The 24846-nt window shown below is 38.2% G+C and overlaps 1 protein-coding gene across 2 annotated transcripts in view; it reads left to right on the plus strand.

The window, feature by feature from the left end:
• LOC126237280 (uncharacterized) overlaps nt 1-24846 on the plus strand; it is a 157175-nt gene that overhangs the window by 49044 nt on the left and 83285 nt on the right. For both annotated transcript variants that reach the window (XM_049947217.1, XM_049947216.1), the window contains exons 5-6: nt 14231-14499; nt 23901-24376. In XM_049947217.1, coding sequence (XP_049803174.1) covers nt 14231-14499; nt 23901-24376 — 745 coding nt within the window. The remainder of the gene's footprint in view (nt 1-14230; nt 14500-23900; nt 24377-24846) is intronic.

Genomic DNA, 24846 nt, shown 5'->3' on the forward strand with positions numbered 1-24846 from the left:
TCTTCCCTGAGGTCGGCTTCTACCAGTTTTTCCATTCATCTGTACAGAATTTGCATTAGTATTTTGCAGCCGTGACTTATTAAACTGATAGTTCGGTAATTTTCACATCTGTCAACGCCTGCTTTCTTTGGGATTGGAATTATTATATTCTTCTTGAAGTCTGAGGGTATTTCGCCTGTCAACATTTTACGTATAACCAGTAAAAACATAAGCTATATCAATTTGCAGATGATGCCAGCATCATAATTATATAATTATAGGAAGTAGCAAAGAAGCCTTTGAAAATGACTTTAAGACCATCACAGAGAAGGTGGTATAATACTTTGAGTCAACAGTTTGATTATAAATCTGGAAAAAACTTTTGCAATGGATATTTTCACCACCCAGAATAGGACACCAGCTAATCCTCCTGTAGAAATAAGTGGACAAAAACCGAAAAAACAGGGAGTACAAAATTTCTCAGTATATGAATTCAAGAAAACATGAAATGGGATACACACGTGGACTATGTATACAGAAAACTGAGCAAAACATGTTTTGTAATGAGAGTAATAAAAAATTGTATATCATACGATAATCTCTGGACCATATATTTTGCTTGTGTTCATTCAATATTGAAATATGGTGTAGTGTTTTGGGAAATTGTGGAGCTAGTCAGAAATCATTTAGATTGCAGAAAAAGATATTAGATTAATGGAAGGGTTAGATCAAAGATCATCATGCAAGCCACTATTTAGGAAAATAAAATAAAACCACTTCCATGTATTTATGTATTTAAAAGAGTAATTATTATGTAAGAAAAACTAAACAATAGCAGTCCAAGCATCACCCGTGATGAATCTGTTGTACATAGCTACCACATAAGACAAATAAATGATGTACATGTACAACAGACAAACACATCACTATTACAGAAAGGCATACTCCACCCTGGCATCAAATTGTATAATGCACTACCCAAATCCACAGAAATAATAATGAACTTAAACAAATTCAAATCAACTGTGAAGGATTACTTGGTTGAGCACTGTTTCTATACAGTAAGGGAATACCCAGGATAACAAAACTGCCTCACTGATTAAGACCGTTTTTATAAAATGTGTAGAGTCAGAAAATATTGTATGATTTTACCTTTTGTTAAAATGATGCCTGTAAAAAAGAAAAAAAAAATCAAGGAATGTGTATTGTAATTAATGAATGGTCCAATATCTTTCGTACACTGTACAGTCCTAGATTCACAGGACCAATAAATAAATAAATAAATAGGAAGGGATTAAATTAATGGAAAGGAGATAATAATTTAAGGTTTGCCCATAAATGTCCATTCATGTTTTCAGATAGTTTCGTGGTGGTCATGCCTATGGGAATATATCTGTCCACCTTGGGGAAACCCAGTACCGTGCTGCTGAACATGTCATACAGCATGACTCAACGGACCTGAGTGCCTACTAAATCACCTGGTCTGTTTGGTTCCTCTCATGAAATACAAGTTTTTCTGCTCTCCAACACATGCTCCTGCCCCTAAACCCTCCTGGACTAAGTCTTGATTATTTTGTCCCCCCCTCCATCAATACTTTTTCATTATTCTCTTACTTTTTTTTATTCATTATGCCTCATTTATTTTCTTTATTACTATTACTTATTCGTCTATGTTATCCTCCATCCTCTCTTTTTAATTTTTGTTCTTAATAGCACTATTCATTTCTCTTCCCTCTAATCCACTTTACTTGTCTCTCTTTCCTTATCTTCTCTGGACTCAAGCTGACACAGTGTTTACTAATATACTATTTGTGGATATGATGCCTTCCTCTTCACTTTTGTCTGCCACAGAGTAGAGTAGAGTAGAGTTTTATTAGTCGTGGTAATCACATAGTACACAAATAGTACATTCTGATGTAGGAAAAGTCAGTGTATAACAAAATATAATATTAAATTAGCATTAATGTCATTATTTCTACATTAGATGATCACTGAGTTACAATATCAGAGCAATTATTGTACAAAAATAATGAGCATGTACTGTACTGGCAGATTAATATTTGTATTACAGTAACATTTACATCATAAATCGTTAAAATTCTAGTAACATTTATATGATACATCACTAAGGTAAAGACAGAAATCATTAGTGAACTTTCTGAAGAAATTCATGGACGCTATAGAAGCAGTGATGAGTCAAATATGCCTTAGCAGTTGACTTGAAATTTGCCAGGTCATTTATTGATGTAATTTGTGGGGGAAGTTTGTTATAAATAACTTGCCCTTAATACAAGGTTGCTTTTTTATTCAGGGTGGTGTTGGTGGGCCTTAGATGAAAGTCTCCTTTTTCCCGGTGTTATAGGAGTGGATATTTTCATTTTTATGGAAGAGAGTAGGATTTTCCATTGAATATTTTTTCACAAACATGGTTATCTCATACACATATATACTCGGAAGTGGTAGGATTTCTAGCATTTTAAAGAGTGGTCTACAGGTTTTGTTCCATTACACCTTCCATTATTCTTATAATTCTTATGATCATTTTTATTGAGGTTAGTTCTACAGCAGAGATTTCAAATTCGCCTTCTTTTCCTAAATTTTCAAAAGATTTTAGGCAGCAATAGCGGTTACTGTCTTTCACAAATATACATGTTCCTCCATGTGTAGATATTTTTCTACAGAAACGAATGTCATAACATAACCTTGTATACTTGTGATTGCTAACATCTCATCAGTTAGCCAATTTTCACTAAAACACATTACAGATACTTGTTTTAATTGATCTGACAGTAATACCTCTAGCTTATTAATTTTGTTTTGCAATGACTGCACATTTTGATGGACAATTATAAACTTGGGGTTTCTGCTTGGCATAACTGGTTCATCACTTACCTTTATTTGTCTCTGCCTTCCTTTCATTTTAACAAATACTAACAAAGAGATAGAGGGGTTGGCCAGTACTTACCTCAGCTCAGTACAGCTGATAGATAAACAAAACAGAACAGAAAATTTACGTATCCTAGCTTTCGGAACATTGTTCCTTCGTCAGGGCGGAGAGAGGGGGGAAAAGCAGAAGAAGGGAAAGTGGATTCAGTTACTCACAACCCAGGTTACAAAGCCTTTCATTTTAATCTGAACACTTCTGGGATGAACTATGGAGGTGATTTCTTCATCTGTGGCCAGTAAACATCCTCACTTCTTGATGGTGGTTGTCTTGCTCTAGCAGGTTGTGTCCGCTCACTGTTGTTGTAAGGATGTACAGGAAGTTGATAGGTTGTTCTATTCCTTAGAAGTCTTTCTTTAATTATTTCATTAACACGATCACAAATAAACCTTTTCCCTTCATAGTAGAAATGCATTCCGTGCTTCGTGTGCAGATTTTGATGCAGCTTGCTTATATCCAGTACATTGCACTTAGTATATTAATAACACAGTTTCCTTATTTTAATGTTTGTTTTCCGAATTTCTTTGTTTACACATGAACTATAAATTAGATCACGCCTATGAGGCAGGGCGGCAACTACTGTGTTTCTGCATTTGTTAGCATGTAGAAAATTCTGCAGCGTTTTCATGCAAACCTCTTCTTCATTTTTTGCCACATCATTTGAACCCATTATACAGATGATAAAGTCATTTTCCTGCATTAATTTTCTGTGAGAGTTAGTGTCTACAACATTTTTACATCCCGCTCCTAGTTTCACTACACTAGTAACTGCTATGTCACGATTTTTCTCATGGAGCATGCTGGACAGATTTCTGCCATGACTGTCTGATAGTAATAGCAAACTACACTTTTTCCATGATGATATGTGTTTGTTGTTTGCATTTCTTGCAAAAACACTATTCATTTTCGGTTCACTGATTTTTACAAGTTCACAATTATTTGTTTGCAAAACATGATATTTGTTTTTATCAGAAAATGTGACAGTTTTAGCAGAGTTTGTTGTTCTTTTTGCAGTTGGAAAACTATCTTTATATGACACTTTTATCCACTTGGATGATTTATTACTTTTGACTTGCATCACTTCACTTGGTGTTGACTTTGATCGTAGATCTCGATTTTCTTTCTTGAGTGAATCAATATCGCTTCTTAAAACACTGACTGTGAATTGTAAGCTTGCAATTCATTCTTTTAGCATTGTTATTTCAACATTACAATTCTTACAAACTCCTTTTTTAACCGCATAACTGTAACTACTTCTCAAGTTAGCATAACATACTTCTACTCTCGTGGCCATCTAGCCATAATGTCTGAGTGACTTGCCCTTCCTTTTTAGCTTTCCCCAATGTACCTCTCTCTCTCTCCCCCCCCCCCCCCCCCTCTCTCTCTCTCTCTCTCTCTCTCTCTCTCTTTTCTGTGGGAAAGAAACTATTAGTTCCAAAAGCTAGGAGAGTCTTGTCAGTTTTACTTTTATATGCCTCTGTCAGAAGTACTAATAATTTCACCTGCTGAAGGTATGTACTGGTTAAAATTCTGTATCATGATGTATTAGTTTTCTCAGTTGAATTTCCCTCATGATAAGATTTCATTTTTGTTGCTGTTTGAGCTGAAACCTTTGCGATTTGAAGATTTCACGTATGACCAAACTATTCATCTCGGTTAACTATTTGCACATTCAAAATTACAAACAAATTTACATTCTTATCACATAAAACCTTTTGTGACCATTTTTCTTATGCTACACTGATATGAGACTATAATTCCTGTTATTGTACTTGTCTTGGTGTATTAGTAATAACTGAAGTTGTGTGAACACTTTTCTTCAAGAAGTGTTGGTTGAGAGTGGTGGTGTGTAGTTCAAGGATAAATTGGGAAGGGCTGATGGCTGATCAGTTTGGAATTTAAAGAGAAATTGGTGGATAGGTGGGTTGCAGCCAGTAATGGAAATTCTTAAGATGAAGCTGTCAAGGGTTATATTAATGGTTGAGCAGGATTGACGGGGAAGTATGTGGGACTGTTGTTTGATTATAGCAAGATCATTGTTACAGGAGTGAAGGTATTGAGGTATAGTATCAGGGAAAATGATGATATCAGTAAATAAAAAGGAAGAAAGAAAGTGACACCAAAACAAACAGTTCTTCACAATAAAAAATAGACATTCTGACTATGATGTTATTCTGCCATGTACTTGGACCAAAGTTTTAAAATTGTTGTGCTTACTAATTTAGTCCTATGAGGCTCAACGGCCAGCTGTATGGGGTAGCAAACAGTTCCACTGTTCAGGGCGGCAAGTTTTTGCGAGTGGAAAAATCTTACATTTTGATATGGTTCCAACAATGAATTAAACAAGTCAATGAAATTTTTAACCTAAAATAAGAAGTGTGGGAATAAGTTTGAAATACAAAGCATTCATGGAGTCTTGAGGTGCTATCCAAAATTTTCGGGATTGGTGCTGCCATCTATTGAAAACCTTACCTCTGGACTAATGGTCACCATCACCCTTGCAGTAGTTGCATCCACATGTACACACTGGTCCCAGCACTTCTGCCACTGGTCAAATGTTTTCTGGAAGTCCTGTTCTTTGAGGATGTTTATCACCGCCAGCGATGCTTCTTGAATCCTCTCTAGAGTGTTGAACTGATGGCCTTTCAACTTCAGTTTTAGTTTTGGGAATAGCATGAAGTCACAAGGTGCCTGATCTGGTGAGTACGGTGGGTGGGGTACAACTACCATGTTGTTTTTTGCCAAAAAGGTTCTGGTGAGCAAGGACGTGTGACAGGGCACGTTGTTGTGCTGCAGCAGCAAGTCCCCTTGAAACCAAAGTTCAGGCAGTTGTTGCCACACGTTTTCATGGAGCCATTGCAAAACATCACAGTAGTATACAGAATTTTCTGTTTAGTTGGGTGGGATGAATTCTTTGTGCACAATTCCCGTGGTAACAAAGAAAACAATAATGCTCTTCGCTTTGCTCTTGACCTGTCTTGCTTTTTTGGGTCTTGGAGAACCTGGGACAATTGTTGCTTTGTCTCCCAAACACTTGTTGAATCATTGCAATGGTCTCTGTAGCACTTTTCCTGAGATTCACACAGAATTTGATACACACACGCTATTCTGTTCGCTGATCCATCATAAAATTGCCACACACCAAACACAGAGTATTATGGAAATCACTGTGGACACGCAACACGTCCTCCCAGCTGAATGCCGCTCCACACACTGACTCATCAGATATGCAGCTCTTGCCACCTACCGGTACAAAGATCTACTACTCCTACTTTACAAATGGCAGCACCATTCCTGAAAATTTTGCATTCCACCTCATAGTGTCTTACTGGAAATTATCTACAGAATTATGAAACAGCTGACAAATGAAGTGCTGGATGTGATCATCCTAGGTGCATCTTTCAAAACAGCAAATCTTGCTAGTGGCAGTGTTGCCAGTTCAGTTTCTACCATACACCTACACAACATTAAAACGTACCTATGTCAGCCTGAAAACCCCTAAAGAAGAGAAAAATTGTATAATAAATGAATAAAGATATATGTTGGTATATGATAGCTTAACAGTTCCTATAGGGCAACCTGTAACACCAAAAGCAAGCTTTAATATTAAAAGCTTTGTAATAATTCCCCATACCTGGTGCTGGTCTTAAAGATGTATTCAAATCAGAAAGATGTATGAGTAAGTGTGATATGTGAAGATAAGATGTCATGGATGAATGACTTTATGAAAAACATTGACTTTGTTTGAAAACACAAGGTTGCGTTTGGGGGGGGGGGGGGGGCAGCACTTGAAATTTTTCCACGTGTCAGCAAAATTTCTGGAGCTGGCTCTGTGAGGCACCGATGCAAGGAGAAAATTGCTAGTACCCAGCTGGGCTTAACATCAATGAAATCCAATTGTTTGTTATGTTGGTAAATATTGGGGAACAACCAAAACGTCAGTTTTATCTAAGGAATAATTTTCCATAGATTTTTAAAGTAGTTTTTTATGTGTGTTTCATACAAGTGGATAAAATGGATTTTTATGCCAACATACAATTCTTTGCTGTCAGTAGTTCATCACAAACAGAAATTCATATCTAGTTGACAGACAGCTATAATGATGTTGTCAGGAGTCCACTACACGCAGCAAGCGGCTACACGGGTAGCAGGGGTTCTGTGGCGTGGACTGGGCGGTTTTTTAGGTTAGATGGCCTCGGGCAAGTACAGAAAGGGCAACAGCCTCAAAGGGTGCGGAGCAAAGTCAGGACATGTGGGGACCAAGCAGCAATCGGTATTGTAATTGTAAACTGTCGAAGCTGCGTTGGTAAAGTACCGGAACTTCAAGCGCTGATAGAAAGCACCGAAGCTGAAATCGTTATAGGTACAGAGAGCTGGCTTAAGCCAGAGATAAATTCTGCCGAAATTTTTACAGAGGTACAGACGGTGTTTAGGAAGGATAGATTGCATGCAACCGGTGGTGGAGTGTTTGTCGCTGTTAGTAGTAGTTTATCCTGTAGTGAAGTAGAAGTGGATAGTTCCTGTGAATTATTATGGGTGGAGGTTACACTCAACAACCGAGCTGGGTTAATAATTGGCTCCTTTTACCGACCTCCCGACTCAGCAGCGTTAGTGGCAGAACAACTGAGAGAAAATTTGGAATACATTTTGCATAAATTTCCTCAGCATGTTATAGTCTTAGGTGGAGATTTCAATTTACCAGATATAGACTGGGACACTCAGATGTTTAGGACGGGTGGTAGGGACAGAGCGTCGAGTGACATTATACTGAGTGCACTATCCGAAAATTACCTCGAGCAACTAAACAGAGAACCGACTCGTGGAGATAACATCTTGGACCTACTGATAACAAACAGACCCGAACTTTTCGACTCTGTAAGTGCAGAACAGGGAATCAGTGATCATAAGGCCGTTGTAGCATCCCTGAATATGGAAGTTAATAGGAATATAAAAAAAGGGAGGAAGGTTTATCTGTTTAGCAAGAGTAATAGAAGGCAGATTTCAGACCACCTAACAGATCAAAACGAAAATTTCTGTTCCGACACTGACAATGTTGAGTGTTTATGGAAAAAGTTCAAGGCAATCGTAAAATGCGTTTTAGACAGGTACGTGCCGAGTAAAACTGTGAGGGATGGGAAAAACCCACCGTGGTACAACAACAAAGTTAGGAAACTACTGCGAAAGCAAAGAGAGCTTCACTCCAAGTTTAAACGCAGCCAAAACCTCTCAGACAAACAGAAGCTAAGCGATGTCAAAGTTAGCATAAGGAGGGCTGTGCGAGAAGCGTTCAGTGAATTCGAAAGTAAAATTCTATGTACAGACTTGACAGAAAATCCTAGGAAGTTCTGGTCTTACGTTAAATCAGTAAGTGGCTCAAAACAGCATATCCAGACACTCCGGGATGATGATGGCATTGAAACAGAGGATGACACGCGTAAAGCTGAAATACTAAACACCTTTTTCCAAAGCTGTTTCACAGAGGAAGACCGCACTGCAGTTCCTTCTCTAAATCCTCGCACAAACGAAAAAATGGCTGACATTGAAATAAGTGTCCAAGGAATAGAAAAGCAACTGGAATCACTCAACAGAGGAAAGTCCACTGGACCTGATGGGATACCAATTCGATTCTACACAGAGTACGCGAAAGAACTTGCCCCCCTTCTAACAGCCGTGTACCGCAAGTCTCTAGAGGAATGGAGGGTTCCAAATGATTGGAAAAGAGCACAGGTAGTCCCAGTCTTCAAGAAGGGTCGTCGAGCAGACGCGCAAAACTATAGACCTATATCTCTGACGTCGATCTGTTGTAGAATTTTAGAACATGTTTTTTGCTCGAGTATCATGTCGTTTTTGGAAACCCAGAATCTGCTATGTAGGAATCAACATGGATTCCGGAAACAGCGATCGTGTGAGACCCAACTCACGTTATTTGTTCATGAGACCCAGAAAATATTAGATACAGGCTCCCAGGTAGATGCTATTTTTCTTGACTTCCGGAAGGCGTTCGATACAGTACCGCACTGTCGCCTGATAAACAAAGTAAGAGCCTACGGAATATCAGACCAGCTGTGTGGCTGGATTGAAGATTTTTTAGCAAACAGAACACAGCATGTTGTTATCAATGGAGAGACGTCTACAGACGTTAAGGTAACCTCTGGCGTGCCACAGGGGAGTGTTATGGGACCATTGCTTTTCACAATATATATAAATGACCTAGTAGATAGTGTCGGAAGTTCCATGCGGCCTTTCGCGGATGATGCTGTAGTATACAGAGAAGTTGCAGCATTAGAAAATTGTAGCGAAATGCAGGAAGATCTGCAGCGGATAGGCACTTGGTGCAGGGAGTGGCAACTGTCCCTTAACATAGACAAATGTAATGTATTGCGAATACATAGAAAGAAGGATCCTTTATTGTATGATTATATGATAGCGGAACAAACAATGGTAGCAGTTACTTCTGTAAAATATCTGGGAGTATGCGTGCGGAACGATTTGAAGTGGAATGATCATATAAAATTAATTGTTGGTAAGGCAGGTACCAGGTTGAGATTCATTGGGAGAGTGCTTAGAAAATGTAGTCCAGCAACAAAGGAGGTGGCTTACAAAACACTCGTTCGACCTATACTTGAGTATTGCTCATCAGTGTGGGATCCGTACCAGATCGGGTTGACGGAGGAGATAGAGAAGATCCAAAGAAGAGCGGCGCGTTTCGTCACAGGGTTATTTGGTAACCGTGATAGCGTTACGGAGATGTTTAATAAACTCAAGTGGCAGACTCTGCAAGAGAGGCGCTCTGCATCGCGGTGTAGCTTGCTCGCCAGGTTTCGAGAGGGTGCGTTTCTGGATGAGGTATCGAGTATATTGCTTCCCCCTACTTATACCTCCCGAGGAGATCACGAATGTAAAATTAGAGAGATTAGAGCGCGCACGGAGGCTTTCAGACAGTCGTTCTTCCCGCGAACCATACGCGACTGGAACAGGAAAGGGAGGTAATGACAGTGGCACGTAAAGTGCCCTCCACCACACACCGTTGGGTGGCTTGCGGAGTATGAATGTAGATGTAGATGTAGATGTAGATGTAGACATTTTCAACAGCTAAGAAATGGCCACATTAGCTGAGATATTTTCTTATTTTGAAGGTGATCCACTCAAAGAACATTCCAAAACTGCTATCATGAGTGGAAATATTGAGAAAGTGTACAATATAGTTCTGTATGACCAATGTTTATAGCTGCATGAAATTGTTACACACTAAATTCATTGTTTATTTTTTATATTGCACACAATGAATACTGAATTACAAAAACAATAAAGTGACAACCATCTTTTTTGTTAAATCCCAAAGATAATCACACTATTATGCCAACATTACCATGGCAAAAATTCTACAAACACACAAATACAAATAGTAATTTGTATGCAAATAGTAATTTTTCATGTTTACACATCACCCCTCTCTCAGTACCATCGTCAGTTTAGAACTTCAACTAATCTTTCTGGAAATCGAATTTCATGACCAGATCTTGTTGTTTCTTGGTTTTTCACCCACTATAGAGTTTGATAGTTTGCTCTGCTCTGACAGTACAGTTGGAGGGTTTCCGTGCTGTTTAACATTCTCATTAATCAGGTATGCATATTTTAATCTGTTAACGGAGATATGCTTTATCCAGCCCTTTATGTGAAAAATTTTGGGATCCTTTCAGTTACGTCAGATGGGCCTTCATATGGAGGCTCTAATGCCTTCTTCACTTGGTCAACCCTTGCAAACACATGTGCTGTGTTAGTGATGGCCTTGTTTATAAATGGGTTTTCCTTTGCCTTTTGGGGATATTGTACAAGTTTCAAATGATTCATATACTGTTTCAGTTGTGAAACAAACTAAGGTAAGACTGCATATAGTTTTGTGCCATACTTGTGAAAAATATCATCTGGTAATCTGATGGGCAAGACAAACCATTTCTGCAATTGTAACATTAGTGTTCTCTCCAGTGGAGCATTGAAGACTAAGAAGAATTACAGGCATTATTTGAGTCCATTTAGCTGTTGCATGGGAATAGATGGCTGCTTTAAGTGTGTGATAAAACCTTTAAATTTTTCCATTTGATTGTGGATGATATGTCATAGTATGGGTCTGGACACAGCCACATATTTTTGAAATTGCGTGGAATAGCTCAGAGTTAAACTGTCTTCCTTGGTTGGTCACTGTTGGTATGACATTCCAAATCTAGTGACCCAACAAGTGAAAAACACTGGTCCACACCTACTTTGATGCATGTTAAGTAATATTTCAAATCTAGTGTCCCAATAAATGAAAAATGCCATTTCGTAACTGCTTTGATGTATGTTAAATAATATGTATTTTCATCAGAAGGAGGCATTGGCTCTATCAAATCAAGGTGAATTATTTTGAAGCATTCATCATTACTATGAAAGTGTCATAATGATGATTGAACATGTCATGCTATTTTATTTTCTGACAATGTTTATAGCTGCATGAAGTTGTTGCACACTGAGTTCATTAAAGACTCAGGTTAACATGTACCTTTCCACTTGTTTATTTTTTTATCTTGCACACAACTGAGAACAAATTAAAACAACAATAGAGTAACAACAACTGTCAATAAGCTGTTAAATGCCAAAGATAATGACACTATTATGTCAACATTACTATGGCAAACATTCTACAGGCATATAGAAATACAAATAATAATTTGTTATGTTCCCACAAAATAACTGATACCATAGACCTGAAGAATTAAATATGAAAAAATATTGGGTATGGTGTGGTTCCCCAAATGTTGAGTATTGACCAAAAACAAAGGAACAATATATAATCAAAAAACTTCAGGAGTATTGTAAAAAGAATCAAACTCATCTTAAGCACTGATTGATTACTGTCAATAAGCTTTGGCACCACCAACAATGAAATAGTATTGAAGCAGTGGGAGAAAAGTGCTTCACAATAGACAAAGTCCTTCTCATCTGCTAAACAGGTTAAAGCTAGTAGCTGTCAGATGTGTAAGTGGCTGTTCTATTTGATTGCCTTCCAAAGAATAAAACTAACCATGTGTAGGTCAACTGATGGTTTTTATAAATGTGTGCTTAGAGATAGTTTGCACTTTTATTTTTAAATACATGTACTGGTGCTTCAACTGTGAATGGATATCAAGTAGAGGAAATATTCTGCACTGTGTAAGAAATCTTGGAATTTTTTTATGAAAATTCTGGTGAAATTCATTATTGACTTAGTCTCTATGTTCACCTGAAATAATAAAACTGAAACGCCGCACACGCACTTTCAGTCATATAATATGTAAGGAGGCAGGGAGACAAAACTCTCCTCATAATATATGGGTCCTTCTTAGCAAAGATCTTTGCCTTCCTTGCTCCTCAGACAATGTGAATTGCCTTTAACCCAGGTTCTGAGTAACCTATTTCCCTGACAAATCTTCCCAAATCAATTTCTGTTTCTATGTTGAAAAAGATATATGTGATTCCAAAGGACAGGATATCTATTACCTATTATCATGTGTTGATGATTAGCAGTACAGTGAGTTACATCTCCTTGAGGAAAGTACTGACTAGTCCACCTGCTTATTTGTGAATGCAGCAATCTTCTAAATAGCATGTTCCTTTTCATGTGTTTGTTAGGTAGTTTATCTATGAAGTCGGTTGCACAGCTTATGAGGGAACATCACAAACTCACCCTCATATTTTAAGGAGAAGAAAAGTGCACTTACAAGATGTCAGTCCCATAAATCAATCCCACATGAAAAATCAGGCCATACTTCTGATAGCATGCAGTTATGACCTTCTAAATGTACAGCTTTTAAACACTCTTGCACTCAGGCACATCAGTTATTTGTCACTCAATCCACAGCAGGCTTTGTCACCAATTATTTCCCTGTTTTTGTATCCTGGCCTATTGCACCAGTGAAGCTGCTTGATGAATATGACTGTGGTGAAAGGGAAGCCTCATTTTCACCATCATGATCTTCATATAGAGAAACATCAAACTCAGTCCACCACAGCTCTTTAAGCAGCACATATTCATTCATGAAATTATATAAAATTTCTGCAATGCAACTAAAATGTATAAATAAAAGCTTGAAGGAAGCCCCATACACTTTCATTTGCCTTGGATAAATGTTAGTAGAATTGCTGTATTTAATGATGCTTACCAATCATGACTGTTAGAAACCCTTGTTCTTCTATTTTTAAACACTGCTATTTGACAATCTTTCCACACTGTTTGTGGACGAGCCTTACTGTCACTGATTGGTTCACCAACATTATGAACACAAACCTCTTACTCACTTCAAATAAAATAATTTAGGATGCTAGGCCACATCATTTTAAAACAGTAAAGCAACTGATTACTAATGTTTTGATCGACTTGACAGTGGTCCTCTTAAGGGTGGTTAACTGTCCTGAAGAGGACTGTAGCAAGTCAGCCAAAACATCAGCAATCAGTTGCTTTAATGTTTTAAAATGATATGGTTGAACACTCACAATAATTTTATTCAAAATGACACCGACTGTGGAAGCCTACACACTCTTACTCACTTCACTGAACCTCTTAGTAACTCCACTATACAGCACTTCGTACTTGAGCATTTGGTAGTTGCAGTGGGCAGGGAAAGTTACAAACAACTGGTGTGCCTATCCATTTAAGACCTGTACGTCCAGAAGAGCATAACTGCAAACTGTCAGAATTATGGCCCAAACATTTGCACAGGATTGATTTCAGGGGCTTATTTCTAGCAAGTTCTTTTCTCCTTAAAATATAACATCAAATTGGTGACATTCCCTTGTCAGTGAAAGGAAACAGTTTTTGTTCACAAAAAATACTCGCCTGTATTCTTTCTTTTGAAAACAGTTTTTGTTCACAAAAAATACTCTCCTTCTTTTGAAAATCTAATGCTGCTTTCTTCCAACTGTGTGAAATATTGAAGTTAATTTCTTTCTTTCCCTTTATGCATGTAGTTATATGATGTGTGCACTACAGCAGTGATCAGTGACATAATATTCATAGACAGTCTGTAGTAATATTTTCTTCTGACATGGACTTTGACTGCAAAGTGACAGTACATTAGTCATATATCAAACTGCTGCTTTGCTTCAACTCTTGACAAAATGTGACAGGTAGACTCTTCAACATTGAAATACAATAAGTACTTACTATATGTTTATTTTTAAAATTACATTTAAAATGTACTGTTGATATATAATAGATTTCTTTTCTCCTTCCAAGTTTCTGAATGTCTATTGAATTTTTTAAAGTATTGTTGGTTTTCTTGCCCTTTACAGTGTGCTCTCCATTTCATGTTGTCCGATTCAATTGAATTTCACAAAAGAGGCAGTGAAAGTACAGACTGTTCAAATATGCAGTCTTACAGACAGAGAAGAATAAGGCGTGATATTACTGCAGCAGCAGCTGCTAATGAATTTGCTTCTAATGATACTGCCAAGCAAGCTACTCCTTCAAACACTTCTGGAGAAATTAAGCCTCCTCAGGAGAAAGCTGTGGAAAAAGAATCTATTGATAAAATGGACTTTCCATTTCCAATAACAGTAATGTGAGTATTTGCAATTAAATGTACAATATTCTTCTAAAGTAAAGTTTTCTGTTACAAGTAGTAGATAACAAGAGAGACGTTTGTCCATATTCACTTAACAGATAAATAAAACATTACTTGAATGTAGAGTTAAAAACACATAATAATTTTGTATATTGCTCCATTATCTACCAGTCCTGGAAGACATACTGTAAACATCTTTTTGGCATTGACAACAGCACCATATCAAACTTTTCAAAACAACTTGTGATCATTCAAAGTTCTTTCTGAATGGGTCTAGTTTCAACAAGCAGGGAGTGATCAGATACAGATGATGAGATTTGGGCTTCCTAAAGGATGCAGACATTCAGTGTCCCATTTGGGCATGAACCTCATTTTTGCAATATTAATGCCCACATTATTTTCCAAGCTCACCACTGCCATTACTGTAACTTCAGAATCAACTGCCTTGGCTTCCTAATATGTTGATGAACAGTGTCTTCTTCCAAAGCTATTTGCATGTTTATTTTGTTACAGTAATGATGAGTTCAGCTTTCATTACCAGTAAATATGACACTGAGATACATCTCTCTCTTCTGTGTCACTGGTCAGTGAAGTTCTCATTTTCACCCATTTACTTCTAATCAGCCATTAAAATTTATTGCATGTGCTTGTTCAGAGTTATCCCATGCAAATAATCATTTGAAATAGTGCACATGATACCAGGTGAAATGTTCAATGTCTTTATCATTTCATCCAGTTTCATTCAACACTACAATCACAATGGTTGTGCTGCTGTCAGTCATGAGGTTATTCACTGCAATATGCAATGCACTTGGCCTCTCCTCACCTCAAATTAATGCATCACCCGTTTTAGACTATGTGAACCACCAAGATGTTGACTGTAAAAGAATATCTTCACTCTAAGCCTATTGCAAAATATATCCTTGTTTGCTAGTATTGTTTCTTTCATATAACTTTCATTAATGTTATATTTGCAATGTACTCACATAAATAGCAAAACTAAAATTCGAGGAAGGATTTGTCAGTTTATCTTTGATCACTACTAGTATGTCACAATAATTCTTGCAACCTCATTTTATGGAAATGAATAAAGCAATGTGTAGGCAATGAGGCATAATGAGCAAAAAGATGGTCAAAGTAAAAAACAGCTATGAGACTGGTAAAATAGATCAATGGCAGTTTCTGAGAATTGATCTTTTTGAATCAAAAGGGTTCTTTTTCACAATTTCAAAAATAAGGGAAAGTAAAGTAAAACTGACAAAGTAGATAAATGATTCAGTCTGCATGCTGCATATAAGAGAACTATAAAAGCTAACAGGAATTTAGATTCAGTTCCTAGAATAATTGTTAACTGACTGTTATAGTCACCTCCTTTTCTCTTTTCTTATGAATAAATGTCTCAGCTGATAAATATATATTGTTATACAGAATAATCTGCTTTTTGTCTTCATTATTATTTTATCTCTAAAGTGCTATATTTATTTTTACCTGTTTGTGACTATCTTCAAAGCACTAAGCTTCACCTACAAGCACACAGCATGGTAGAGACAACAATGGAATAAGACAAACTGCTGCTTGCCACATAGAGAAGGTGTAAAAGTAAATTTAAAAGTAGACTAAGCTACCAGCAAAGTACTTCCACAGATGTAGAAACACACACACACACACACACACACACACACACACACACACACACACACACACACACACACACACACACACACACACACTTTTATACCCCCACAACTCACACACTCACGTCCACTGTAGCCTCCAGATGCGAGGCCTGGCATCCAAGTACTGAGGCCTGAATGTGGTGAGCAGTGATACTGGCTGGCCTGGGTATTGGATACATAAGAAGTATGGGGTGAGGATGGGAGGGGATAGCAGGGTAGAGGTGGGGAAAGATACTGTGGGAGTGTGCACAGGGTGTATACACTCTGTGACAACTGGGAAATCTGGGAAAACTCCTGTAATTTTTTCATCCAGGAGAAAACCGGGAAAAACCTGGGAATTTTTTAGAATTCTGCAAATTTTTCATTGTTTTAGTTTTCAGTTAAAGTTTTGTAGTTTAGACTGGTAAGAACTGATACTCTAACAAAGAATTTTACTTTAGCCTGCTACTGCAAAATAATACTGCAGCAATAAAACATAAATGACAAAAACAAATAAACCTTAAGCTGCAAAGGAAATGTACCATTTACAACAACAAAACACGGTGCACAAACAAACATCTGCTAACAGCAAAATGTGTCAAAGGCTTTACAATGACGACTATGCGATACTTCATAACAACAAACTGCTTCCGATGGGTGTGACGTCACAGTGGTTTATATTAGGTTCATTTGAGCAGTTGCCAGTGGGCTTATGCATGTGCGCAGTTGAGTTGCATATGAGCAGAACCTTCTCCTGTTTCGTCCACGTGAAATGCAGCTGTTAGCTCTATCAGAAGTAGGAACAAGTAGCCAGATGCTACCAAGAAAAAATTTTCTGCGGGTTCCCGGGTTCGATTCCCGGCGGGGTCAGGGATTTTCTCTGCCTCGTGATGGCTGGGTGTTATGTGCTGTCCTTAGGTTAGTTAGGTTTAAGTAGTTCTAAGTTCTAGGGGACTTATGACCACAGCAGTTGAGTCCCATAGTGCTCAGAGCCATTTGAACCATTTTTTAAAAATTTTTCTGGCATGTCCAAGCTGCCAGATTTGTGCATATGCAGAGCAGTATGAGTTGTAATGAGATTAAAGGCAGTATCCACGTGAACTGTGTTTACGTTTAGTGATTTTGCTGTTTCCTCTTGGTTTACAGCTCTCTTTTCAGATGAAAATAAAATGGATTTCTGTGGCCGGGAGTTATAAAGTAAATTAAAATGCATTCACATAATTATGGAGCAGAAATAGATTGCACTCACTCCATCATCAAGCCACAAGTGGCCTACCAGGACCATCCGACCGCCGTGGAGGATGCGAATAGGAGGGTCATGAGGTCAGCACACTGCTCTCCCGGCCGTTATGATGGTATTCTTGACATAAGCTGCTACTATTCGGTTGAGTAGCTCCTCAATTGGCATCACGAGGCTGAGTGCACCCCGAAAAATCGTAACAGCACATGGCAGCCTGGATGGTCACCCATCCAGCGCTTAACTTCAGTGATCTCACGGGAACCGGTGTAACCACTGCGGCAAGGCTGTTGCCTGCGGAAATCGATTACAGAATTGGAAAACCTGCATCCAGAAGCAGATTTCCAGAATCAATTTTGAAGTGTTTGCTTGACCACCCAGAAGTAGTATTGGAAGATCGGTTTATGAAATCTGCTTTTGGGAGCCCCATGTAAATGTGGTGAATATCTGCTGTCATCAGCTGGCAAGATTACATGACCTGAGCTATGATTGGCTTACAAAGGTGCATCACAATCTCAATTTCAGTGCTTCAGAAACTAGCATTCTGTGATTGGTGGAATTCAACTATATACTTTCGTAATATGAAAATATGCACCGTACATGTTGCTACAAATCAAAGATCTTTCGAAAATGCATTTTTTTCTGGGGTTCACTTCCTAAAGTGGTGGGAGGTTTAGTGCCAGTTTATGAAACCTTAATTATTCAAAGGATTGGGGTCTCTGCTTGTGGATGCTGTGAGGGGAAGAGGACAGAAGAGAAGCAGTGAATGGGAAGAGGGCTGTACAGGAGTGCTGAAGGCATGTCTGGTGTGTGTGATACTAGAGTGGCAACAGGGGAGGGGATGAAGGCAGGTGAGGCCAGATACTAGTGAATGTTGAAACCAGGAGGGGTTATGGGAGCAAAGGGTATGTTTTAGGGAGAGTTCCCACCTGTGCAACTCAGAAAAGTTGGGTATTGGTGAGAAGACTTCAGGTGGCACAGCTGTGTGGTCCAGTTGTCTCTTGGCCACTGACTGACAGTGGCCATCCTTGTGTATAGACAACTTGTTAGTCATCAAGTCTATTTAGAATGCTGCACAGTGTCAGCACTAAGTTGGTAGACAACACTGCAATTTTGACAAGTTGCACTGCATTTTATACTTGTGACCAGACTGGAGCAGGTGGTAGGGGGTGGAAGTAGGAGACAAGTCTGTTACAAGAATATGAGCCATGAGGCAAATGGTTAGGAATGGAGCTGGAATAGTGACAGACAAGGGTTGGTTTGGTGGGCAGCAGGTACCACTGTGGAAGATGTGGGGATGATATTTGTTATTTCAGCACACAATGAGAGGTAGCCAAAACCCTGGCAGAGAATGTGATTCTGTTGGCTTTCTGCAGTCCTGGGTGGTATTGAGTCATGAGATGGGTGTTCCATTATGGCCAATCATCTGATATGGGGGGGATGATAAGTTACTAGGAAAACAAAGTGTGACAACTCTGTTTCTGAACAATGTGGAAGAGGGTAATTTTGGTCTGTAAAGGCCTCACTGAAACCTTCAGCATATTTGGAAAGGGACCAGTTGTCATTTTAAATGCCTTGACCATAAGTGGTTAGGCTGTAGGTAAGAGATTTATGGTGTGGAATGGATGGCAGCTGTCAAAATGGAAGTATTTTAGTGATTGACTGGTTTTATGTGGATGAAGATACAAATGAAGCCATCTATATGGTGGAGGTCGACGTCAAGAAAAGTGGCTTGTTGGGCTGAGGAGGACCCGATAGGACAAAATGAAGCACAATTGTGAGAGGTAGTGTTGACATTCTGGAGGAATGTGGATGGTGTGTCCTCACCCTTTGTCCAGATTATGGGGGTGTCATAAGTGAACTTAGTCCAGGTGAAGGGCTTGAGATTCTAGGTGACTGTGCAGGTTTTCTCTATATTGTCAATGAATAGGAATGTACCACATGGGTGCCTTTGGCTGTACCATGGGTTAGTTTGTAGATAATGCCTTTGAGGGAGACATAGTTGTTAATTTGGCTGTGGTGACGAGAAAGAAGGTCATAGGTTTGGAGTCAGTTGCGTGTTGTGAAAGTTAGTGTACAGGGAGTTGACACCAACAGCGAAAAGCAGGGTGTTTGGTGGTAAAAGGACCAGGGACTATGAAGAGTCGGCAGAGGAAATGATTGGTGGTTTTTTTTTCCCCATGGAGGTTAAATTATGGATGATATGCTGCAGGTGTTGGTCCACAAGGGCATGGATTCTCTCTGGAGGGGTGCCACATCCAGCTACAGCAGGGCAATATATCAACATAAGGTGATATATTTTAGGCACCATGTAGAAGGTAGGAGTGTTGGGAGTGGTGAGGGTGACAAGAGAGACAGGCTCAGGGGAGAGAATTATGGGTTGGATCTAAGGATTTAAAGGAGGACTGTTACGGTTCTGATTTCTGTAGGGTGACAGGAGAAAGTTTCTGAGGGTGTAGCAGATGTAGTTGGACCTATAACACAAAATTTGACACCTATGGGAGATGGGGGGGGGGGGGGGACACTCTTGCAGTGGTGGTGGGTAGTGGTAATCCAAGGTGTGAGTAGGAGGTGAAGAGATTGGATGGTTATCTGAGGTTGTTAGATTTCTGGAATGAGGTCAGTGTGGTGGGGCTTGTAGGTGGATGTATCTGACAGTGGGTTGAGCCTTCAAGCCAGGTGATCCCTGTGGTTCTTAACCACAGTGATAGAACCTTTTTCAGCAGGTAGGATTGTAAGGTCAGGGTGAGCTGGCAGCTGCTGGATTGCAGTTATTTCCATGAATGTGATGTTATTTTCCATGGTGAAGGATTTGGAGAATGATGGTGATGGCAAGGCTTGAGATTAGGAAGTTCTGTACAGTTATCAGATGATGATTCAGGGGGCAAGGGGGACTGATCATGGTAAGACGGAGGAGCAAATTAAGGCATGGTTCAGTATTGATTTTAGTTTGAGCTTGATTGGTATGGTTGGTGGCAAAAAAGTGTTTCTACTGTAGGAACCAAGAGAAGGAGAAAAGTCATTAACAAGGACAGCATGGTAGAATTTGGGAAGGGTAAAAGTTCAGGCCTTTGGAGAAGACTAGTACTTCTGTGTGAGTGAGGATTTTGGAGGACAGGTTCATGACTGTTTTGTGAGTCTTTTTAGATTCTGGGTTCTGTAGGGTGATAGGAGGGAGTTTCTAAAAACGTGGCATATGTAGCAGGATCTACATTTGACCCCTCTGAGGGCATGTGGAGGAGGAAGACTCATGTAGTGATCATAGGTTGTGATAGTCTAAGGTGTGAGTAGGAGGTGAAGAGATTGGATAGTTTTTTGATGTAGCTTTGTACATGCTGCTCTAGCTTCTGAAGGTCAAAGGTTTCAGTTTGGGAGATGGCATCAAAGAATTCGAGTTTCAGAGCAGATGGATTTTACAGATGGAGTGCAGGTAGTACAAGAAGACTTTGCACTACTAAGTTGATTTACTTTAAAATTTCCTTTAAATGTGCCTGGTTTCCACTCAGCACTTCCTTTTTTGTGGTGAGCAACATTTTGTATCTTATTTCCTTGTTGTTACTCCATCCTAGATTTTCCATTGCTTAATTTAGCACTCTAATTGATGTCTTGTACATGTGCAAGTATATTGGCTTACTTCAGCTGAAGTTGCCAGTCATGTAACCATACCAGATAATGCTGCTTTAGGATGATCTAATATACTCTTGGGTATGGGATTTAGATTACCATGTAATGTACATGAAGGAGAATCCTTAATGGTTTTAAATCAGTTGCAAATACACCACACTGGAAATACAATAATGATAAAAGAAAATAACTAGATTTTATTCTCCATTATAAGTATGTAGTAGTTACATTTTATTGGATCCAAAACTATTTGTACTGACAATAATGGTTTGTCTCAGCATCTGGGTGAAAGATACAACAAAAGTATGTAAGGAGCTAGAGGAACAAATCTCATGTATTGTACAATATTCTTCTTGTCTTTCTCAGAGAAGCTTCCCAACAGAATGCCCACAATTCTTTACATCCATCCCTGGACTCTCAGCTTTGTTACTATGTTACCAATTTAACATGTGTTGAATCAATTGTGGTTCATTTGCTGTAAGATAATCATTCTGTGATAACTGTAGACAGCAAGAAATCCTGAATAGTTATTCTGAACTAGAAAATGATATGTAGGAGACAGTGTATGTCAAGTATGAGAGATAGACATAATGTTTTAAGTATAACCTTGAAAAAAGTGAACTTGTAAGCATGAAAGTTGGTGGTGGTGTTAGTCTTTTTCTATGTATTTACCTTTCAGTGTGAGACATTTTGCCCTCTGATCTATGACTTCATGGATACCTTGACTGTAGAAATCTGCATTTGGGCAGTCAAGAAAACAATTCATCTTGCTAATAACCTCACTGTCATTCTGGAAATGCCTGCTGCACAATAGTTTCTTCTTCTGGGAAAAGAGGAAGATGTCACTGGTTGCGATGTCAAGAGAATATGGGGAGTAAGGCAAAATTTGATACCCCAGAGAAGCAGCATGTGCGACTATGCTTGACTGTCTTCCTTAACCACATCAGGACATTTTGGTTGTATGCTACTGTGATGGTTTGAGTGATATAAGCATTGTGTGTTAGTGCCATCCCAAACAATACACAGCATCATGTTGCTGGATGATGACTGTTACATTACTGTTTCTGGTGGCTGTGAATCCACAAGTTTCTACTGCAGTTGTTGCATTGTCTCAAAATCATAGTGATAACACATGTTGTCCATCTTTAGACAGACTAAGGGATACCAGTTGTTACTGTGTATGTATGAATTCTTCAGCTGTATTTAAATGTCTTCCTTTATTTGGTATCATTTTCAGTGCTACAATGCACAATATTCACCTCCTCTGTGAAAAACTAAGTAGGCTCCCTATTCCTGTGGATGACTGGGTACCACCCTAATACACACTGATAGATGGCACAGTCAAATTGATGTCTGGAATCATGATTTATTACTTTCTGCTTATAGTATTGACAGCACCTGGTCATCAATATCTTGTTAATCTTAAATAAATACACCTTCTATCTGTGCTGGTTTAATTTCATTCATTTCTAGCTCTGCATTTACTTTTCTGTGTTACTGCTCTGTAATCATTTTAAATTCTAAAGTGTTTTAGGTCTGAGACATACTGCGAAAATTCATCATTGTACGATAATTGGTGTTCATTTTCACTTTTAGTTTCAGTTGGCCCATGGTAAGCCTGTTTTCTATTAATTTCTTCTAGAAAAGTATCATAATGGCAAACATACTCTTTTTGGTAAATTCTACTTCTTGTCATTTCAGGTATTAGTATTCCCATTGAAGAACCATTCTTTAATTTTTGAACTCCTTTCACATTCAGTTCCCCCATTATCATCTTGCAGTAGTATTTTATAAACCAGTTTATGCAACTCTTAATAGGAGTCTTCTACTTCCTCACTGGTATGTGTGTGCTCTGATGGACATATTTTGAGTCCTTTATTATTCATAATACTGTTTTGTAAGATCTTTCATATGACTGATTTGTTGTAATAATTCTTATGTGCCATATTGAGCTCGGTACTTGGCACTCTTGGCACCTAAATCCATCAATCTTGCCCTGTCCACAAGTTATACAGTTAATTCATAATGTTGCCACTGGTAATGATATGTCAGTTGAACTGTAAATGGCCACCTGGCTTGTGTGCATAGTAACAGCTGAATGCTAATCTGTTACGAATATCACAGTTCCCTCTTTGAGTGATAGATTTCTTTATTAATCCATAAAACAATTTGCTTTGTGCAAAATTAATATCTTACACTGTAATTGACAATGAATTTTCTTTTACTCTATAATTCCATTTGTTTGTTAATCTTATATAATTATTGTTTCTACATACATTATAATAAAGAACTTTGTACATTACATTACTTTTTAATTCAATCATTCTGTTACATTTTAAAAATTTTGTTTTGTAAATAATTTTTTGTTGTGTTTTGAAACAGCAGATCATACCTGTGACTTTTATATGTTGTAGTAATTTATTACATAATTTGATAACATTGTACAATAAACTCTGCTGATTTTTAACTTTTTTTTCTGGCCAGATGCAAATTATAACTGTTTCTGGTTTCATAGATATGTTCTAAACGATTTTTAACATAGTGGTAAATACTTTTTACATACATAACACTCTGAAAAATATATTCGCACAGAACAGTTAAGATTTCCAGCATTTTAAAAGGTCTTAAGGTAGTGAGCAGTTACCACACTCAGTTTTCTGCAGTGTAAATATCTGATGAAATCTTAATGTTTTCTTACATACTACAAACATGATTTTTTCCAACACTGTGATATAAGCAGCATACGGACTGCCATGTAATTTAATCTCATATGTACAATAGTAAATACTGTTGTATTAAATGTATGTATAAAGTTGGCATTCACACACTGTTATATAAACATCCCTTTGGTCATTTTTAACTTTGAGTTTTGTGACTTTCAGTAACGTAACCACAGCAGAAGAAAATATTCCTCTCATTAAGTCAGATACAGAGCCACTGAAAACAGAGACTACTGGACAGGCATCTGGTGACCAAGAACCACCATTTATTGTGAGTCAGAGTTCTGAAGTGAAGTCAAGCAAAGCGAAACTCGAAGAGTCGCTTACTGATATTGAAGAACCTGCAGCAGAAGTTAAAGAACCAGTGCTGGATGTTAAGGAACCACAAGCAAAGTCTATGCAAAGCGCTAAGTTAACACTTGGCAAAATGACTGTAGTGGAGCCAAGTCAGTGTCCAGTAGAAAATGGTGTTATTTATGACAAATGGGGTTCATTGAATGCTGCGAATCTAATAGCAGGAATAGCCACAGGCATACAGACTATGGAGAATGTAAAGTTCAATGACATATATCCAGACTCTGCCAATGCAAACACTACTTCACTGGTAATGGACAACAGATGGGCAGCAACACTTGCAGGTAAAACTAAAATTCTTTGTTATGTTGCAGGACTCAGATACATGAAAGCATATGACTTTCTGCAGCTGTTAACTAATTATTTGTAAAAGTTAATTGCAGTTTTTAAACTTAATACATTGTGACTTCAAAATTAAGTCTCGACTCATCTGAACTGCTACTGATGTTAAATTCATTCTTTTTTTATTCATTTTTTGTTTAAAACACAAATACCAACTTGTAAACATAGAATAAAACAGTCATTTCAGATTCCTCTGAGATGTTGGAAGATAGAAACATCTGCCCCTAATCTGTATTCTGTGGACTATTGTGAAGCGCGTAGCAGAGGATACTCCCCATGGTACCATGTATTAGGGTTTCTTCCCATTCCATTCATGCATTTAGTTTGTGAAATGAGTTCTTAAATGCTTCTGTCCATACTGTAATTGAAGGAGTCAGAGGAAGAAAGTGCTAATTCGCAAGAGCACGATTTT

This window comes from Schistocerca nitens, chromosome 2 (assembly GCF_023898315.1).
Source record: "Schistocerca nitens isolate TAMUIC-IGC-003100 chromosome 2, iqSchNite1.1, whole genome shotgun sequence".
Classification (NCBI taxonomy): domain Eukaryota; kingdom Metazoa; phylum Arthropoda; class Insecta; order Orthoptera; family Acrididae; genus Schistocerca; species Schistocerca nitens.